The sequence below is a fragment of the Amborella trichopoda genome, chromosome 1, assembly GCF_054954075.1.
Source record: "Amborella trichopoda isolate Santa Cruz 75 chromosome 1, AtrichopodaSantaCruz75HAP2 v2.0, whole genome shotgun sequence".
NCBI lineage: Eukaryota > Viridiplantae > Streptophyta > Magnoliopsida > Amborellales > Amborellaceae > Amborella > Amborella trichopoda.
Window position 1 is genome coordinate 31612449 of NC_142336.1, and position 17249 is coordinate 31629697.

At 37.0% G+C, this 17249-nt stretch overlaps 1 protein-coding gene across 4 annotated transcripts in view; it reads right to left on the reverse strand.

Annotated features, from left to right (window-relative positions):
• Positions 1-1890: 1890 nt before the first annotated feature.
• The window catches only part of LOC18428361 (putative polygalacturonase), a 38607-nt gene continuing 23248 nt past the window's right edge, over positions 1891-17249 (reverse strand). For all 4 annotated transcript variants that reach the window (XM_006837396.4, XM_020663710.2, XM_020663709.2 and 1 more), the window contains 3 exons: positions 15046-15220; positions 4625-4695; positions 1891-2857 (listed from right to left, as the gene is read on the reverse strand). In XM_006837396.4, the coding sequence (XP_006837459.1) occupies positions 2214-2857; positions 4625-4695; positions 15046-15220 (890 nt within the window). In that variant the 3' untranslated portion in view covers positions 1891-2213. The remainder of the gene's footprint in view (positions 2858-4624; positions 4696-15045; positions 15221-17249) is intronic.

Consider the following 17249-nt stretch of genomic DNA (forward strand, 5'->3'; position numbering starts at 1 on the left):
ATAATAGTCCATGCACCTTCCATAATGTTGATGACCCATCTATGGAATTGATGGCTCAGATCTCTCACCCCACAAGTTACCTTGATCAACGGCATTCAATCTCAACAAAAGAGGCAAACTATAAGAAACCCTAAGAAACCATAAACCTAAATTTGCACTATAAATAGGGGTCTACCTCCCCTTATTCTCTACACCTTTTCTCTATCACTCCCATAACTCTCTCTCTCCTCTCTCCCAAAGAGGCACACCCCACTCTCTCTCCTCTGACTTTTCTCTCCAAGAAAAGTTTTATAATTATGCTGAATTTATTTTGAATTTCAGGTTATTGTAATAAGACCATTTTGTAAGTGATCTTTTGTCAAAACAAAAGGGATAAACTATATATATATATATATATATATATATATATATATATATATATATATATATATATATATATATATATATATATATATATATATGCCCCGGTAAAAAGATCACATAGGTCTTTCTTTCACACATAGCCTTGAGTCCATTCTTAAGTTTGATTTCATCGTATATTTTAAATTATTTTATCTAAAATAAAGACTACTCAGTTAAGGTTTTATTTATATGAGTAGTAATCATCTCCATAATTTTATATTAAATTATGAAATCATTTTAAAAAATGATTATACTAACTTAATAAGGGAAAAGTTTATATAAGGTTACAACCTTAAACTGTAGAACTAAGGTGCACCACAAAATCCATCGCAAAGGGCTATTTTGATGTTCGAAAACCCTCTAATTCATCATCTCGAAATCGCTAATTTATCATCTCGAGATGTATAGATATGAAAAAAGAATAAGATTTCAGAGGTTGACACGTTTTTAGGAATATTTTAGTAATATTAGTGTGCTAAAAAATTTAACATGTTTGAAAATAAGCAATATAATACCTTCCAAAATTTTAGAAAGGATACTAAACTTTTTTAATTTTAATTAAAGTTGTCCATAAAATAATCTATCAATTTAAATAAGATTGAAAAACATTTTGCAATTGTTTCATTTTCTAAAGGGATTTACAACTTGCGTTTGTCTATTACAACATAGAGATTGAGAATTAACACATCTATGAAAAGGATGTAACATATTTTCAAACATTTCAGAAAAGACCTCGGATTTATTAATTTCATCTTTCTTTTTTTTTTTCAAAAGTGCTGCGCTCTAGTCAGAAATACCATATTATTTTTATTCGAATGTTTTTCATTAGTATTTTGTTTAGGAAATATTTAAATTATTTGACAACAATATATGGCATGTCAAGTTAAAACAACTTCAGTTATACACTATTTAATCCTGATAAATAAAGTTTTCTTCTTGTATATGCTGAATTAGATTACCCGTTCCGTTTTTTTGGGGGATAAATTGTGGGGGTATAAAAACAAGAATCATAACATTTTTTAACATTCTCATTAAGTGTTCTAATGTTAAAAATAATTTATATAAATTTAAGAAATTGAAAGTCAGCGTACAGCTCGAACAATTTGACTGATTACGCATGTCTATCACACAAGCCCCTGTGGTGCTCAACTGGTGTGTGGTTACTTTTGGATGGGACAAATGCTTTTCTTTATATTCTCCAAAAAAAAAACATAGACCTGCGGTGAACTTTAAATAAATAAATAAATAAAAATAAACAAAAATAAAAATAAAAATTTTTTAAAAAAAGGCCTGCAGCTTTGCCCTTTTCTTCAGTTCACAAACACTGCAAAAAATGGATATCGATGAGAAAGAATAGGAGACCTTGGGAAAATAATCCCCAGAGGAAGTAAACATGAGAAATGAGAAGAAGAATGAAATAAATAACGTAGAGTAACACCCGACAAACAGCATCTTTCCTTGGAAATTTACGAGGGACTCTTAAAAGAATTACGCTGTAAATTCTCTCTTACCATGTTGCAACTCCAAACCAAATAATTAATACACTTGTTGAGAACTGTGTTGAGAACTGAGCCTAATGCAAAATAGAACTTTAAGAATTCATACAATCGAGACCCGAGAGAGTTCAATAATGATACAAACAAAGTCAAATGGGCTCACAGAGAAAGAGAGAATAAATTCAATTATCACACGAATGAGCAGGGTGCGAGCCCCAACCCAGCCGAAATGGAAGGGAGAAACACTCTTTAACAAAGAGGAAAGACCCTTCAGAAACCATCCATCCCATACGAAGACCACAAAAAAACCAGGTCTCAGCTCAGGACACGGAGTGAACATGCACCAGTCCCATGAGTAGCTGCAAGCTCCGCACAAGGCCATGGGCGCACCCCAAGTGCGACCCCACTGATATCAGTGCACTTCCACTGAGCCCCCGGAACCCACCCATAAAGATTCACGTTCGACAGGCAGATCCCCTTGAATGGCGCCCCATTAATCCCTTTCATCGACCCCGGCTGCATCACACCCACTCCCCAAACATCTGAGATACTCACCCCCTCCACCACAGGCAGTGCCCTAGGATCGTACTTGTCATCTGGGTGGTCCCCAACATCCCCTGCAAACTTTATGGCTTTCGTCACATTCTCCAAATGCACGCCTCTCACAGTGATATTTCGGATGTAGCCCCCACGGCCGGCATTGGTCTTGAGGAAGATGGCAGTAGCAGTGTTGACAAGGGTTATATTCTCAACAACGATGTCCGAGATACCACCAGAGGTTTCACTGCCAAAGGCAATGCCAGTAAAAGCAAGCGAGGAGCCAGAGATGCGGCGGATGGTGATGAAGGAGCTCGGGCGCGCATACGCAATGCCGTACTCATCCCAACCGCTCTTTATGGCCACGAGGTCATCCCCAGTACTGATGTAGCTATCCTCAATGCACATATTCGAGCTTGAATCTGCGGACACCCAGCCAGGCCCAAAGACTCTTTAGGTTCTCCAACTGAGTTTGGTAATACAAAATCTCTGTGAGGTCCATTACTCTCACTCTCGGTAACAGGCAACAGAGTGGACTCACGTTGGTGTTTTAAGGAAATTGATTGTTAGGAAAGTGAGAGTTTTACACAGTAAAATTTTTAGTGAGTTCATTTCGAAAGTGGTTTGTAAAACTAGTGGTAGTGCCAACAGTGTTTCAACAGTTAGACCCATTGGGTGGAAAAATGACACCCACCAGTTGTTTCAACCTGGGCACAGCCAACTCAGCGAACTTGACAGGTCTCAAGATGTCTGTATGGACCCAGAAAAAAAAGATGACAATCGAAAAAAAGAAAAAAAAGAGAGTGAAAAAACTAAGAAAAATTAAACCAAAAATATTGTTTTAAATCATGCATTAACTGTTGCATATTGAAGACCACTCTCGACAACAAAAAACATTTTTCAGATAATAATAAATGAAAATTTTGAAATCTCCAAAATTATTGTTTTAAATCACGTCATACCTTTGTACATTGAAAATTACACTCTCTAAACAAGAAAACTAACAAAATGTTGAAATATATGATATTTTTAAACACCCGAGGTTTTCTTTTTAATAACAGCTGAAACTTTTGATGCTAGATCTCTTTGAACACAGTGTTTGATTGAAGACACTATGTTACATATCTGTTGAGGGCTCCAATATAGTTGATTTTTTTTACACAAATTGCATAAATTTCATTTGAGAAATTAGGGAGAAATCCAAGAAATGGCAGATCATGGGGTTCCAATATCACCAAAAATCTGTTTGATCCAAAAATGTCTTGGGGGGCCATTGTAGATCAACATGAGATGACAATTTGTTACAAATTTGAGAAGAATTAGTAAAGAAACGAGAGATTGAATTTTTATATTCTGGTTTGAGAAGCAGAAAAATAAGAACCAGTTCTGGCTCGAATAAGAAAAACTGATAAATTTGGTCTGATTTTTTAAAACCAGGGTAATGCATTAGACTGTAACATTTGAATTGGGGCTATTATTGACCAAGCCTTGGTCCTAGACATATATGCAGTTTTTTTTTCGAAAACAGGGCCAAAACCCTACACCAGAAGTCAATTTTTGTTTTCTTTGCCAGATTGTATGACTTACCCAAGAAAAAAATATGTATTTTTGTTTTCATAATAACAGAAAGGGGAAAGCACATCATGATATTAGAGTCAATCTGTTCATGATTAAGTAACTCCAGGTATCCATTTGTCAACAAAGGACAGTTAATGCGAACTATCTGTTGAACAGTTCACATGAGCTGTCTGGCGTAGAAATGGATAGCTAATACTAATTAAAGCATACAGAACATATGCTAAAGTTATCAAAATTTCCACAACATTCAAACAAAAAGAAAAATTGAGCTCTACACATGTCCCAGGACTAGAAAACCAAGACACCAAAGCCAGAAGCTGGTCCAGCATGCAAACGAGCCAGTTTGGCTTCAGTTCTGTCCTGGAAAAATATGACATATGGTCATGAGAGCAACATGACCATGTAAAACTATCAGTTCAAAGGACACGCTCTGGATGGTGATGAAGGGACAGTTGAACAAACAGATGAATTAATGGCATGCTTGGTGGGACTCACTCTGTCATCGTCCAACCCATTCAGTGATAACCACTACGTCATGTTATCACAAGCATATGAATCATATTATACATGCCCTTCTTTTTACTTATTAAACTGTATATGCCTTCACATACCTGGGTCAATCCCATCTGTGTTGGGCGAGTCTGGTGGGGCCAAAACAGTGACATATCTTATGACAACGTTGCTACAAAGGAAAATACAAATACATTAGTAAAATGCCCCTTTAATACTTTATACTACTTGCATGAAAAGAAGTGAATAGTCACGGTCCCAGTCAATTGCATTTTTTTCCTTTTTTGAGCAAATAGTCCCAGTCAATTGGTAGTGCTGCGTTTGCCCTATAACCAAATATTCATAATTAAGTTTTACTCTCAATGGACTAGGCAATCTCATATTTCAGAAACGTATTCTGAAATTGACAAAGGCTGCTAACCTTGAACTCATAACAGTCTTTTTTTTTTTTTTTTTTGAGGAATATTAACTCTTTAATATCTGAATCTTCAGCACAAAAAAAAAAAAACAAAAAAATCAAAAAAAAAAAAAAAACAAAAACAAAAACAAAGAAAGAAATAAAAAAAGAAAAAGAAAAAAAGAATGAAAGAAAGAAAAACCTGCAGTTACACAGCTTCTTTCCAGTAAATAGATTCCAGATTTGCCATTTCAATAAGATGTTATTCCTTTTTAGTCAGCACAGATGAAAATATTCCCTCAAGATTAGAGATTAGTGACAAGTAGACTACACGAAACATCGAAGGGAGTGTGAGTTGTAAAGGTCCAGAAGTTGATTCTAAGGAAAAGGTAGAGAGAATACAGGTGAACCATTTGCATCTTGATCTTAGGATCCAACAGTTAATTGCATCTCTAGTGAGAGAGAGCCTCGATTCTCAGCTCCAAAAAAGAGAGGCCTTTCTAGGCTTTAAAGCCAAAATGGGTGAAGAGACGAGCAAGAAAAGAATAGTAGAAGAAGAAAGAAAAGAATTGAGGGAAGAATGAGACGGAGAAGACAACAAAGTGAACTGCATTAATGGTGTGGCCTCCTTCCCTTCTCTCTGTTGAGAAAGTTCCAGGATGCGAACAACTTTATATTGCCAGAAAGTAATGTGATGTGCTCCTTTTTGTGTACATGTGTGATTTGTGGGTTTTGGATTTTTTGACTCAGAATTTTGAAGGCAAAAACCAATGCAAACACACACAAAGGAATACAACTTCAATTTTATTAAAGTATAAAACTACTTACAATTTTTCTTTTTTCTTCTTTTATTTTCCGTTTTTTTCTTTTGTGTGTGTGTGTGTTTTTCTTCTTTTTTTGGGTGTTTCGGAGGGGGGGCTCATAAATCTCCCAAATTGGGCTGTGGCTGCCTAGCCCACCAATCTATACACTCACTAAAGGAGGCCAAGCTGTCCAGATCAATGGTGAGCACATGGAAGGAGGATTCAATGCCAAGGTGTCTCGGAGGAATATGGCCCCGCCTTGCTCGACACAGGAAAAAGAGACGGCCTGTCTCAATGTCAGTGCCGACAGACCTTCCCCGGCAAGGTCTTATCACCACAGGTTTCCGGCCAAAGACCTGCTCTAAAGATATCGACTTTCTCTCTCTTGATCTTTGTTTTTGGTCTTGATTCATAGAACACACTCTTTCTCTATCTAAAAGGTCTGAATTCTTTTGTTATTATTCTGTGCACATGGTTGGTGCCAAAAGTCTTTTTGTTTTGGAGTTGTTCTCAAAAAAAAAAAAAAAAGGCCTCCTATTGATGATCGAATTTCTTGATCCTGGTTGATGATCAAATTTTCCGTTACTTGATCCTATTTAATGATGGAGCTTTCCGTTACTCCATTCTATGTGATGATCGAGTTTACTCAATCCTGTCTGTTCCGAATGCATATGGTCAATGATTGAGATTTTCGTTACTCAATCCTATTGAATGATGGAGTTTTTCGTTGCCCCATCCTATGAGATGATCAAATCTCTTTCCGTTATTCGATCCTGTCTATTGATCGAGTTTTTCGTTATTCGATCCTCAAAATTTTGAAAGCCTGTTTGTCTGTTATTGATCGAGTATTTTCTTGCTCGATCTCAGACGTTCCAAATGCATGTTTGTCTATTGTGGATGGAGTTTTTTTGTTATTTGATTCTTGAAGCCGTTTGTTCTTGAGGCTTGTTGCAATGTGTGCTTGTTGTTCAAGCAATATGATCAATCTGAAGATCACTACTCGTTTTTATTGTTCAAGCAATCTGAAGATCACTACTCATTTTTGGCAACTTAGTATTGTTCAAACTCCAGCTGCTTTGTGTCAAAACATCTTGAGTTTGAAGGGGAATGTTAGGATATGGATATCTCGAGTTCATATTGATAGACATCATTATGGATGTATGGGTATATATCTATTGATAAGATTACGTATCTAGACGATAAGAAGAGACCAAGTCAAAGTTACTCGGTCATCAAGTTATCATATCATATTTATCTCCTTTAATTGTGTGATCATCCTCTACATAGAGATATACTTATTGATGTAAACATTCATCCAAAATAGTGAAGATGTAGCCAGTTGGGCTTTCGGCCTGAACCACGTAAATATTGTGTTCTCTCTTCTTCTCTCTCCATTCTCCATTCAATGTCTGTGCATGTCTGCTCCCAAGCCAAACTGCAAACCGCTGGATAGGATGGCGAACAACGTTGACTTCAATTGCCTGAGATTTTGTGTCTCTGCCAAGTCGAGCAACAGATGCAGCTATGCGAGCATCCACAATCTTCTTTATATCCCACTGCAACCTTCTATGGAAGCCTTTAAACATTGTAGACCCTCCAGATAATACTATGTTCTTGTATAAAGCCCGCCTTGTATCAATGGTAGATGATTGGATGCACTTGTCTATAACAGAAGGTAAAAAACGTTCATAGCCAATGTCACATGAGTATGGTGCACCAGTCTTTGTTTTGATTCCAGTCCACTGCTTAATGTATTTTGATGGTTCTCTGTCATGTTTGCCAAACTCCTTGACAATGTCAAAACAACTATAATAGTACATCTCTTTAATCTTCCGTGCAACTTCCAAGGAGTCGTCTGGTGGGATATGCTCTCCTCTTTACCGCAAGAGTTGCAAAATGAAGGGAGTACATCTTTCCCGACAATTGGGATAGATTTGATACGGAGTCATAAAAAAAATTGATCGAGACAGAACCTTGCTCTGATGACTACCTCTATATATAGAGGACGATCACACAATTAAAAGAGATAAATATGGTATGATAACTTGATGACCAAGTAACTTTGACTTGGTCTCTTCTTATCTTCTAGATACCTAATCTTATCAAGAGATATATACCCATACATCCATAATGATGTATATCAAAATATGAACCTGAAATGTCCATATCCTAACATGTCGATTTTCTCTAGAGTTGTTTTTACTAGTCTAAATCCTATCTACTTTCTAGGATTTTGGGTAATTTTTTTTGGTGTTTGGAATTTGTGATTTGAATTAGGGATAGTTTAGGTAGAGGATTTTGTTTCTCACTCTAGGTTAGTTTCTCTCTCCTAATTTCCTAATTGGCAATCCTATGCTCTTCTCTCTCTGAATGTCTAACCCCTTAAAAATGAGGGTTGATGGGCTTTTATAGAGAGGATTTGTGAAACATGGGTGGATGCTTAGTTTTGGGCTCAGGTGGGTGGATAATCAAAACAATTTCTAGCTTTTCCTAAAGGGCAAGTTGGTTAGGCCCATAGTTGAGAAAATATCATGAAGTGCCCTAGGAGAGCTAGAACTCACATGCCTTCATACAATCCCTTGATGAACTTTTCATTGATATTTGCTGGATTTTGCTCCATAATTTTGTAAAACAACTCCCCACGATCATGTTGCAACAAATTTAGATAAAAAAACTCCAGAGATTTGAGGGGGTTATGATCATTTTTGTGCATTTGGCATCAAACTTGATGAACTTCTATGCTTCCTTTTAATTTCTTCTCATTTCACCCAATATTTGCCATTTATTTGATGATACATCCCTACAAAACTGTAGGGAATCATCCCTAAAGCATTTGAGGACAAGTTTGGATAAAAAACTCTAAGAATCAAAGGAGTAATAATCATTTTATTGGCCCTACTTCCAAAATTCAGCAGTCTTCACATTGTAGGCAACTTCTCAATTCAATCCGACCCCCAATCTTATTTCTAACCCTATAAGAAATGATATTGATGTTGAGGGGGATGAGTGAGGATCACATCTACAAAATTTCAAAGCCAAACACTCCATGGATTGTGAGATATTGATCAAAGGTGGTTCTAGTCCATAGGGACTACTACACATGCTTATGCTTTTGATCCTATACATTTTTATTTGATCCAGTCGTGATCCATGAAAGGACATGCTTTGATATATAAATTGGATGGAAAGCTCCAGCTCATTTTGATATGGGGTTTGTCAGATATGTTCAAAACTTTATGGCCAGGTAAACTAGTCAAATTGCTGGAAATTGTTCATCCACTGCTAGCCAATGGCCACACTATGGACTATTCATTTGAAACCCGTGATCTGTTAGAGATCTCCTAAAAAAATGGCACTTCATGATAACGCATTGAGCTCAAATTTGGAACTTAAGCTTCTTAAAATAAGGCATATCTTCCCATAAAATTTTAGCCCATTCGGACATGGATTTCTTGGGGTTTCCTTTGTAAATTTGGTGTCTTTTGAGGTCTGAACCAAGGTTTTAAAAAACGGAGCGGTGACTCGTATCATCCATCTAGAAAACAGGGTCGGATCAGTGGATTGGCAGTCTGGATTGGAGACGGAGCCAAATTAGAGGGATTTGGCCTTAAAAGTTCTTAAAAAATCACTGAAAATGTCTAAAAACTTTGTTTTTTGAGTTTCCTAAAAAATGAGTTAGTGCATTATGTACTGTCATTATTTTGCAAAAACACGAGAAAATTGAGATGTCATTTCTTGTCCGAGTATCTATTGATACTAAATATGATACTAGTTTCGATATAGTACATCTACAAAAACAATTATACTCATTTTGTGGTTTTAGTGAAGAAACGAGGGAGAAAATCATTTTGTCATTTTTTATACTAAGATTATAAATTTTTTAGTAAGATTACTAGTTTTTTATAATAAGAGTACTCATTACAAAAATTTTAGTATACTAATTTAGATATTGACAGTTACACCCATTTTGGGTTTAGTCAGCATTTTTCTAAATATTGGGTTTTATAAAACTAACGGTTTCATAAAACTAACAGTTTCATAAAACTCGGTTTAACTACCCAAAAAAAATAAAACATGTGGGTTTTATATGTGCCAAGGTCTTACAGAAAGTACATGTGCCCTAGCATTTATCATGGTTACATTTTAAAATTAACAATCGATGTTAATAATCTTATTTTTCAACTTTCATATGAAATTTTCAGTTTTTATCTTATATAACTATATGTGATTCGAAAGTATTTGAAAATTATGAAGCATGCTCATTATTTGTAACGTTGTTGCCCCTCTGGTCTTGATTATAACAAATAAAGTGCTCTCACGAACTCTTACCAAGCTTGCTCCTTCATTGTCAAACATGGATTCATAAGCGCAGCGCTAATAAACAAAGAGAGAGTGTGCACGTTTTGTGAAAGGGGGTCTTGTCACTTAAGTCCCGTGGCCTATGATCTGTTTTCTTTGGGTCATCTGATAGAGTTTTTGATCAAAGATCCTCTGAATTTGTTGGGTGCATTTTATGATTAAAATTTTGGGTTTTATTTGATTTGCAGAAGCAACACCAAAGACGATAATGAGAACGATGATCAATTTTTCTAGGAAGGAGATGGGGGCACAAGATAATTTAAAAAGGCATCTCCTTGAAACAATGAGGTACACATGAGGTGACACGACAATGGAGTCGTGCGAGTGAAAGTTAAAAAAAATGTTAAGAAAATATGCAAATTAAAAAGTATAATAACTAAAAAAATTCTATAGAACGTTGTGATGTGGCATGGTTCTCTGACAGAACAGTCCGGTCGTGCCCGAGAAAGGGTAAGAACAGGCCAGTTCACGAGAAGAACTGGCTATTCATGGAGCAACCAACTGGTTCTCAATATTTACAATGCTTTGGATCGGCCTGACCGATTTTCGATCTTGATCAGCCGGTTCCAATCCGGATCACAAATTTTTAAAACATTGATCTAAACTATGCTTCCTCACTAATCTTCAACCATCAAACTGTATCTTGGCCATCTGACACCAGAATGACCTGATTTTTGGACCACCTCTAGGGCACCCTAGATAAAGTTTGGGACCTTTGGATGACAATTTAGGGGAGACCATCTATTCAATAGTTCAGCAATGCGGCTACTCTGATTCCTTCGTTTTTACATAGGGCTATTTTACCTCATCTCATGGGGTATATGTCCAGTCCCGATGGTTCTTGCATTTCTCCAGCAATTACAGTGTCGGGGGCTCATTTGAGGGGTCAGATCTACGCATTGTGTTTGGCAAGCTGCCGTTTCGTATCATTATCATACTTCGTTGCAATTTTCTAGCGGTTACAGTGTCAAGGGCTCACTTGAGGGGTGAGCTCTATGCATTGTCCATGGGGAGCTGCCATTTTGTCTAATTATCATACTTCACAAATTTACAAGACAATATAGCGGCTATTGGGACTTCATGCCACATCAACAAGGGTGACATTGTAATCTGCTTCTGTGCAATGGGCTCATAGTGACTGTTTTCCTACGTCGCCTCGAGAATTCTTCTTTTGCACCAAAATACCCCCAAACAAAAGCATGCATACAAGGCTCGAATTTCACTTAAAAGCATGGAATTGATTATCAAGAAACGTTTGCACCACTTGCTAAAATGTTCTCCCTGTGATGACCCATATACTTAAAAACAAGCCAGTAAGAATACTAGCTCATATAGATCCAAATTTGGAAACTCGTGCATTTCCCGAAGCCTGAGCAAATGTTCACCACGATTCACATTCAGAATCTACACAGGTAAGTCAAGATTTCATAGGGCCCAAGAATCTTAGGGGCCATGGAATTACTCCCCTAACTATCCATACAAACAGTGTTGTGAAATATTAAGATGGTTTCAACGCAGGGCCTTCCTTTGCGTGTGCTAGCTATTTTGTGCTACCATTTGCTTAACTGGGGAGTGCCTGAGAGCTATATGCCCAGACCAACCCACCATCACAAAGCAAACAGTATCTAATGTCATCTCCAGTAGTTTGCTCAATCAAATAGGCTAATAAATAACATATTTAGGTTATAACAATGAGTGATCTAAGTCTAGAGCATCTACATTGATCTTAAAAATATGACTCAGGTAACCAAAAATATCCTTACAAGGGGCTGGCAAGAGTAATCTCAACCTCAACCGCAGCGACAATGATATAATCACATCATAAGTAATGGTCTAGCCAATGAACATGTGTCACACCATCCCTCTCGGCAAGAAACCTCACAACCATAAAACCTGTAAAAGCTCATCTAGCTACGGTGAGGAAGGGAGGAATCATATGTATACTAAACCTCAGTCCTTGTCAAGATGTACCCATTGTAGGAATCCTTAGACTAGAGATGGATGAACCCTCAATCTCAAGCAGATTCGCTAGTGAAATCCCTTGTCTCCCAGCTTGAAGGAGAAGGTGTTGATAGATAACGAAAGCATTTTACCAAAGCTCTAAACGGGTTTCAATCCTAGAAAAAAATCAATGCAGCGCCATAGAAACCAATATGCCTCAACTCCACTTGCATCCTAGAAACCAACGCAAAATCACCGGTATCTATTCACAAATCTACAAGGATTACCTGCCAGACGCTAGGAATGGAACCACTTTGACTAATGGGTCATCTATTTCGGATGCAACTCATAAAATGCACGTGTCAGAGAGGGATGACCCATAGTCTTGGGCAATCAAAGTCATGAGAACCACACCCTCCTATCTTAACCCGAAGAAATGGTACTCTAGTTGGAAATGTGCTCTTGTTCACAGGTGTCCTAGGATGAAAAACGACCTAAACAATAGCGTCCGTTCGTAACCCTCATCCTCATCAAAAAGCAGGCACCGCATATGCATCTAACACTACAACAAACTAAAGATGTATTCATCTAGGGTGCCAAGATTTTTCTCTACTCATGTCAACACTGGACAGGGCCTAGAGAAAGAGAAACTGCACAAAACCCCAAATTCCATGAAGATTTCTCTCTTCAGTCCAGAACCTCACATAGGGCATAGATAGGAAAAAAAACCCATAAGGTGCAAGAGCCTGCAAAGATTTCTCGCTTCAGGCCAGAACCCCACACGACTGGAGCGAAAAACTCGACAAGGAACCAAGCCCACAAGGATTTCTCCTTCTTCAAGCCAAAGCCCTGCACATGGCCTAAAGAGGAACATTTGAATGCAAAACCTCAAAGCCAGAAACAATTCCTTTGTGATGAATTTCATGCCTCTCTGAGAAACATCCTTTAAGATTAGTAGCCAAGAAATACCAAAAAGAGCACACTTTTGATATCTTGGATCGATAATCTAAGAAAATGGAGAGAATGAGGAAGATGTCACACATAGAATTAGAACTGGGTGGAGAAGTGGAGATGTGCAACCGGAGTTTTATGTGATCGCCACATACCAATGAAGCTGAAGGGCAAGTTCTATAGGACAAATATGAGACCAGTTTTATCTTATGGGGCGCAATATTGGACGGTTAAAAAATAACACACCCATAGAATGAGTGTAGTTGAGATGAGGACGCTGAGATGGATGAGTGGCAAGACACTAGAAAATAGAATTCAAAATGAATACATTCAGAAGAATTAGGTGTGGTACGAATAATCGATAAGATGAGAAGTAGATTTCGGTGGGCTGCCATGTGTGGCGCATACCCAGTACAACAACTAACACGAAGTACGAATTAGTTCAAGTGGAATGCTCAAAAAGGACAGGGGATAAGCCCAAAAGGACATGGTTGGAAGTAATGAAAAAAGATATAGGGATTTATGGCCTCACTGAGGGTATGTCCCTTAATAGAGCAGAAAAGCAGACAAAGATTCGTGTATTCGACCCCAATTAGTTGGAAAATAGATTTAATAATGACGATGACGATGATGATGACGTGTTTCATTGTATTCATGGGAGGTTATTCACTTTCCCACTAGTTGTAAACATCGATACTCACCTTCAGAACTAGTTAGCCCGGTCCTTCTCCCGGAGTCTAGGAATGTGTGAAGGACATCGTGACTTCAAAGTCTGTCCAACAGACCACATTTTCTTTTACCAGTCCTCATATAGACCACATTTCCTAGCTAGAAAATTGAAGGGACAAGCACACTCAAATGGAAAACCAGGTTCAAAAAAGTAAATAAGTGCACAAAAATAACAAAGAAATATATTTGTTGTTCTCACATCGAAACCACAAACTTTTATGACTATTGTTTGTTAAGAACTTCTAGATAAGAAAACACCAGGTTATTCACAAAGAACATAAGTCGTTAGTTTCTTGAATTCCTGCTTTTCAAGCACCTTTGTGAAAATCTTAACCATCTTCTCAAAGTCCCAACCAGTACAATATTCACCTCCTTTTCAAGCACCTCATTCCAATGTGTGTTTAGAAGTAGATTTTCTTTATTCTACAATGGAAGTCTATACTTGCCAAACAGCACTCAAATTTTAACAACAACCAGAATGAATATACAAGCAACCTTGGAGGATCCAAATGGATGGCACAGGATTTACGAAGAAAGCTGAAACAAATATATGGGATCAAGAGTTCAGCACAAGCATTGGGGGCTAGAGAATCACTCTTTTTTTTTCTTGGGGGGGGGGGGTGGCGGGGGGGGGGGGGGGCAATAATGGCAAACAAGGGCATTCTCACTCTTGCACCATTATTGGGAGGATAGCACCATCAAACTCTAAATTTCTAATATTGCACATTCTCTAGGCACAAGAACAAAATCAAGTTCAGAGACATTTAATTTAGAGAAGTCATGTAACTGACATCATTATCTAGCCTAATATATCTTCCAGATAAGAAAAATGAAGTAAAAGACTCCACATTTGAAAACAACTATTTCATCATAATGTAGCCTAGTCCTAAAACTAGAATTAAGTGATGAAAATAACCAACCATGTAAGACACTCCTCGCCTAAACTATATCGCAACAAGTATCATCAGTTCACAAGTCCTAAAACCAGAACCATATGAAATAGAACCATCAGTATACAGATGTTATTCTTCATTTATTTTAGTATCAAATTACTGGCGTTTAACCAACTATAATCACCTAAAGTGTCAAAAACGCCCACTACTTGTTGTTCACCCTTTCATAATAAGGGAGATAGGGTAGATCCCACAACATCAAGGTTGTGCCAACAACCACCTTCCCATGAGCTATGGGCTTGTACCATTTTATTTTCAACTATTCTAATCGTTAAATATAACATTTCCATTTTGTTTAATCTTTCATATTATATGCACATCTTAAGCTCTAATTATTTCAAGTTTACCACTTTTGAGAAGGAAAAAATAAAAAAGGTTTTCAGGTTTACCTACAATAAACAGGATGGATGTTCCAGAAAGGAGAGTTGCGGAAGACCACATTGGATATTATAATATCGTTAGAGTTGATGAGCTCAATGAGATTCGGCCTAGTGAACTGCAAGGATCTGTCCCGCCACATATTCCACCAAACCTCGCCCTGACCATCAATTGTCCCATTCTCACCTATAAAATTGAGGATCATATCAGGGACTTGTTAATTACTAAACAAATGCCATTGTGATCCGATTAAAAACATTACCAGCAATAAGAAGTAACAGAAAATCAGACAGAATATTAATCAAAGAGAAAATAACAAACGATCCATGCCAGTGTTCTAAAGCAAGGCTCAGGCGAAGTACTCAGCCCTATGCCGAGTCGAGTGACTCACACGAGTCCATGTGGACTCTGGCCCAGGACAAGCCATACAAGGGGGCAGGAAAAAGTCAAAATAAATTACTAAAATTGTGAAAAAATAAGAAAATAATAAAAATCCAAAAAATATACAAAAACAAAAAACATGGAATTGGAAAATTTTAATTTTTTGAGGTTAACCAAATCAAAGTTATGAATTCAAATCACAAAAAAATAGAACATAAAAACAATCTGGAATTTTCTTTTCTCGAAACTAGTATTTCTAATGGATAGATCAAGGAAACATTATGCTAAAGACTGGATTTTGGCTCAAAAGGCACACCTAGGGCCTTCAAATTGAAGAAAACGAAGAAAAAATCTGGCCATCCTTTTTATACTTAGAAGTTTGCATTACCCAGGCAAATACTGTAACAACTTTGTACAATACTCAGGCAAGTCTGAACAGCACTCACTGAGTAAAATACAAAGTACATCTACGTACACTGTCTGGGCTTAGAAGCCTCCCGAGCTTGAGTAACTCACCCAAGTCCGAGTTCACTCAGATGAGTTTTTAAAACCTAATCTATAGTAATTGAATAAAGGAAGAACAATATTACATCGAAACAACAAGATAAGGCCAATCAAAAAAACATACTGCAATATAAAATTACACAACAGGTCAATCACCTAAACAAACAAAATAATAAAAACACAAAATAGGAAGTTCGATGATACAGACATTTCAATACGATATGCCCAGATAATTTAAGCAAAAAACTCAGTAAATGCTTCTGCTGCCAAGCCAAAACAGATGTGCGATTCACAAGTATTCTTAATATTTGTGTATTGTGTAGGAACAAGATTAAAATTTGTAGGCACATGAGCAAGTTGTTAACAAATGAATGTTCACCACTTTTGATATCACATGTAGATTCATGAATTTTAGTTTGTAACCAAGGTTTACATGGATTTTTGTTGTATGGCAATGGGTTTCTCATAATAATTTCGTTAAATTTGCTTTGCCTCAACTAAAGAGGCTGAAGACTTCTGCTACGGGCTGCAAACCAAAGCAAACTGAATCCCACCAGACATTTTCAAAATTATAGCAAAATAGAAATACACAGAATGGCAGACCAGGATTCATGTATCATGATGATGAGAAATATACCGAAAATATCAGGAAAACATAAAAATTTAGTTAACATAATGCCAATATTTAAGTAAAAAAATATGAGTACTTATAAAAACACCAAGTTATACATATTTTCTTTAAATTTTTACCTCTCATATTTTAGGGAAAAAGAGGGAGAAAAAAAAAGAGGTCCCCATCGAATAGCCCAAGTGCCAAAACAATTAGGCTTCCAAAGCAAATCTAAACATTGGTGCGCACTAATATATCTGTTTTTAGGAAGAATGATTTACAGCACGACCTACAAGAGTTAAACAAGGTGACCACACACATTCATGAATCAAAAATGGAGGAATTGAAAGTTATCAGGGCCAAAGCTTTCATGCATCCATGAGAAAAAATTAAAGGCCAGAAAGATGATCAGGGGAAGGATCCTGTGAGGTGAAACAAGAAAAGAAAGAAAATTAGAATCTAGGGATATCTTGAAAATTTGTTAGCCTGGGATTTTCTTGGAAATTTGTATACTATTTTGGTACCTTTCAGATTAAGGATACTTGAGCAATTTGTTAACCCATTATATTTTGGTAATTTTCCAACAGGGGAAAATTGCCCGTAAAGACTTTCTTTTATGGCAGGTAAGTTGCCATTTGAACGATCGCCATTAGTTTCGTAGCTGTTACACCAAAACGACCTCAAGAAGATAAGTTTAAAAGATATCATTTCTTTTTATAA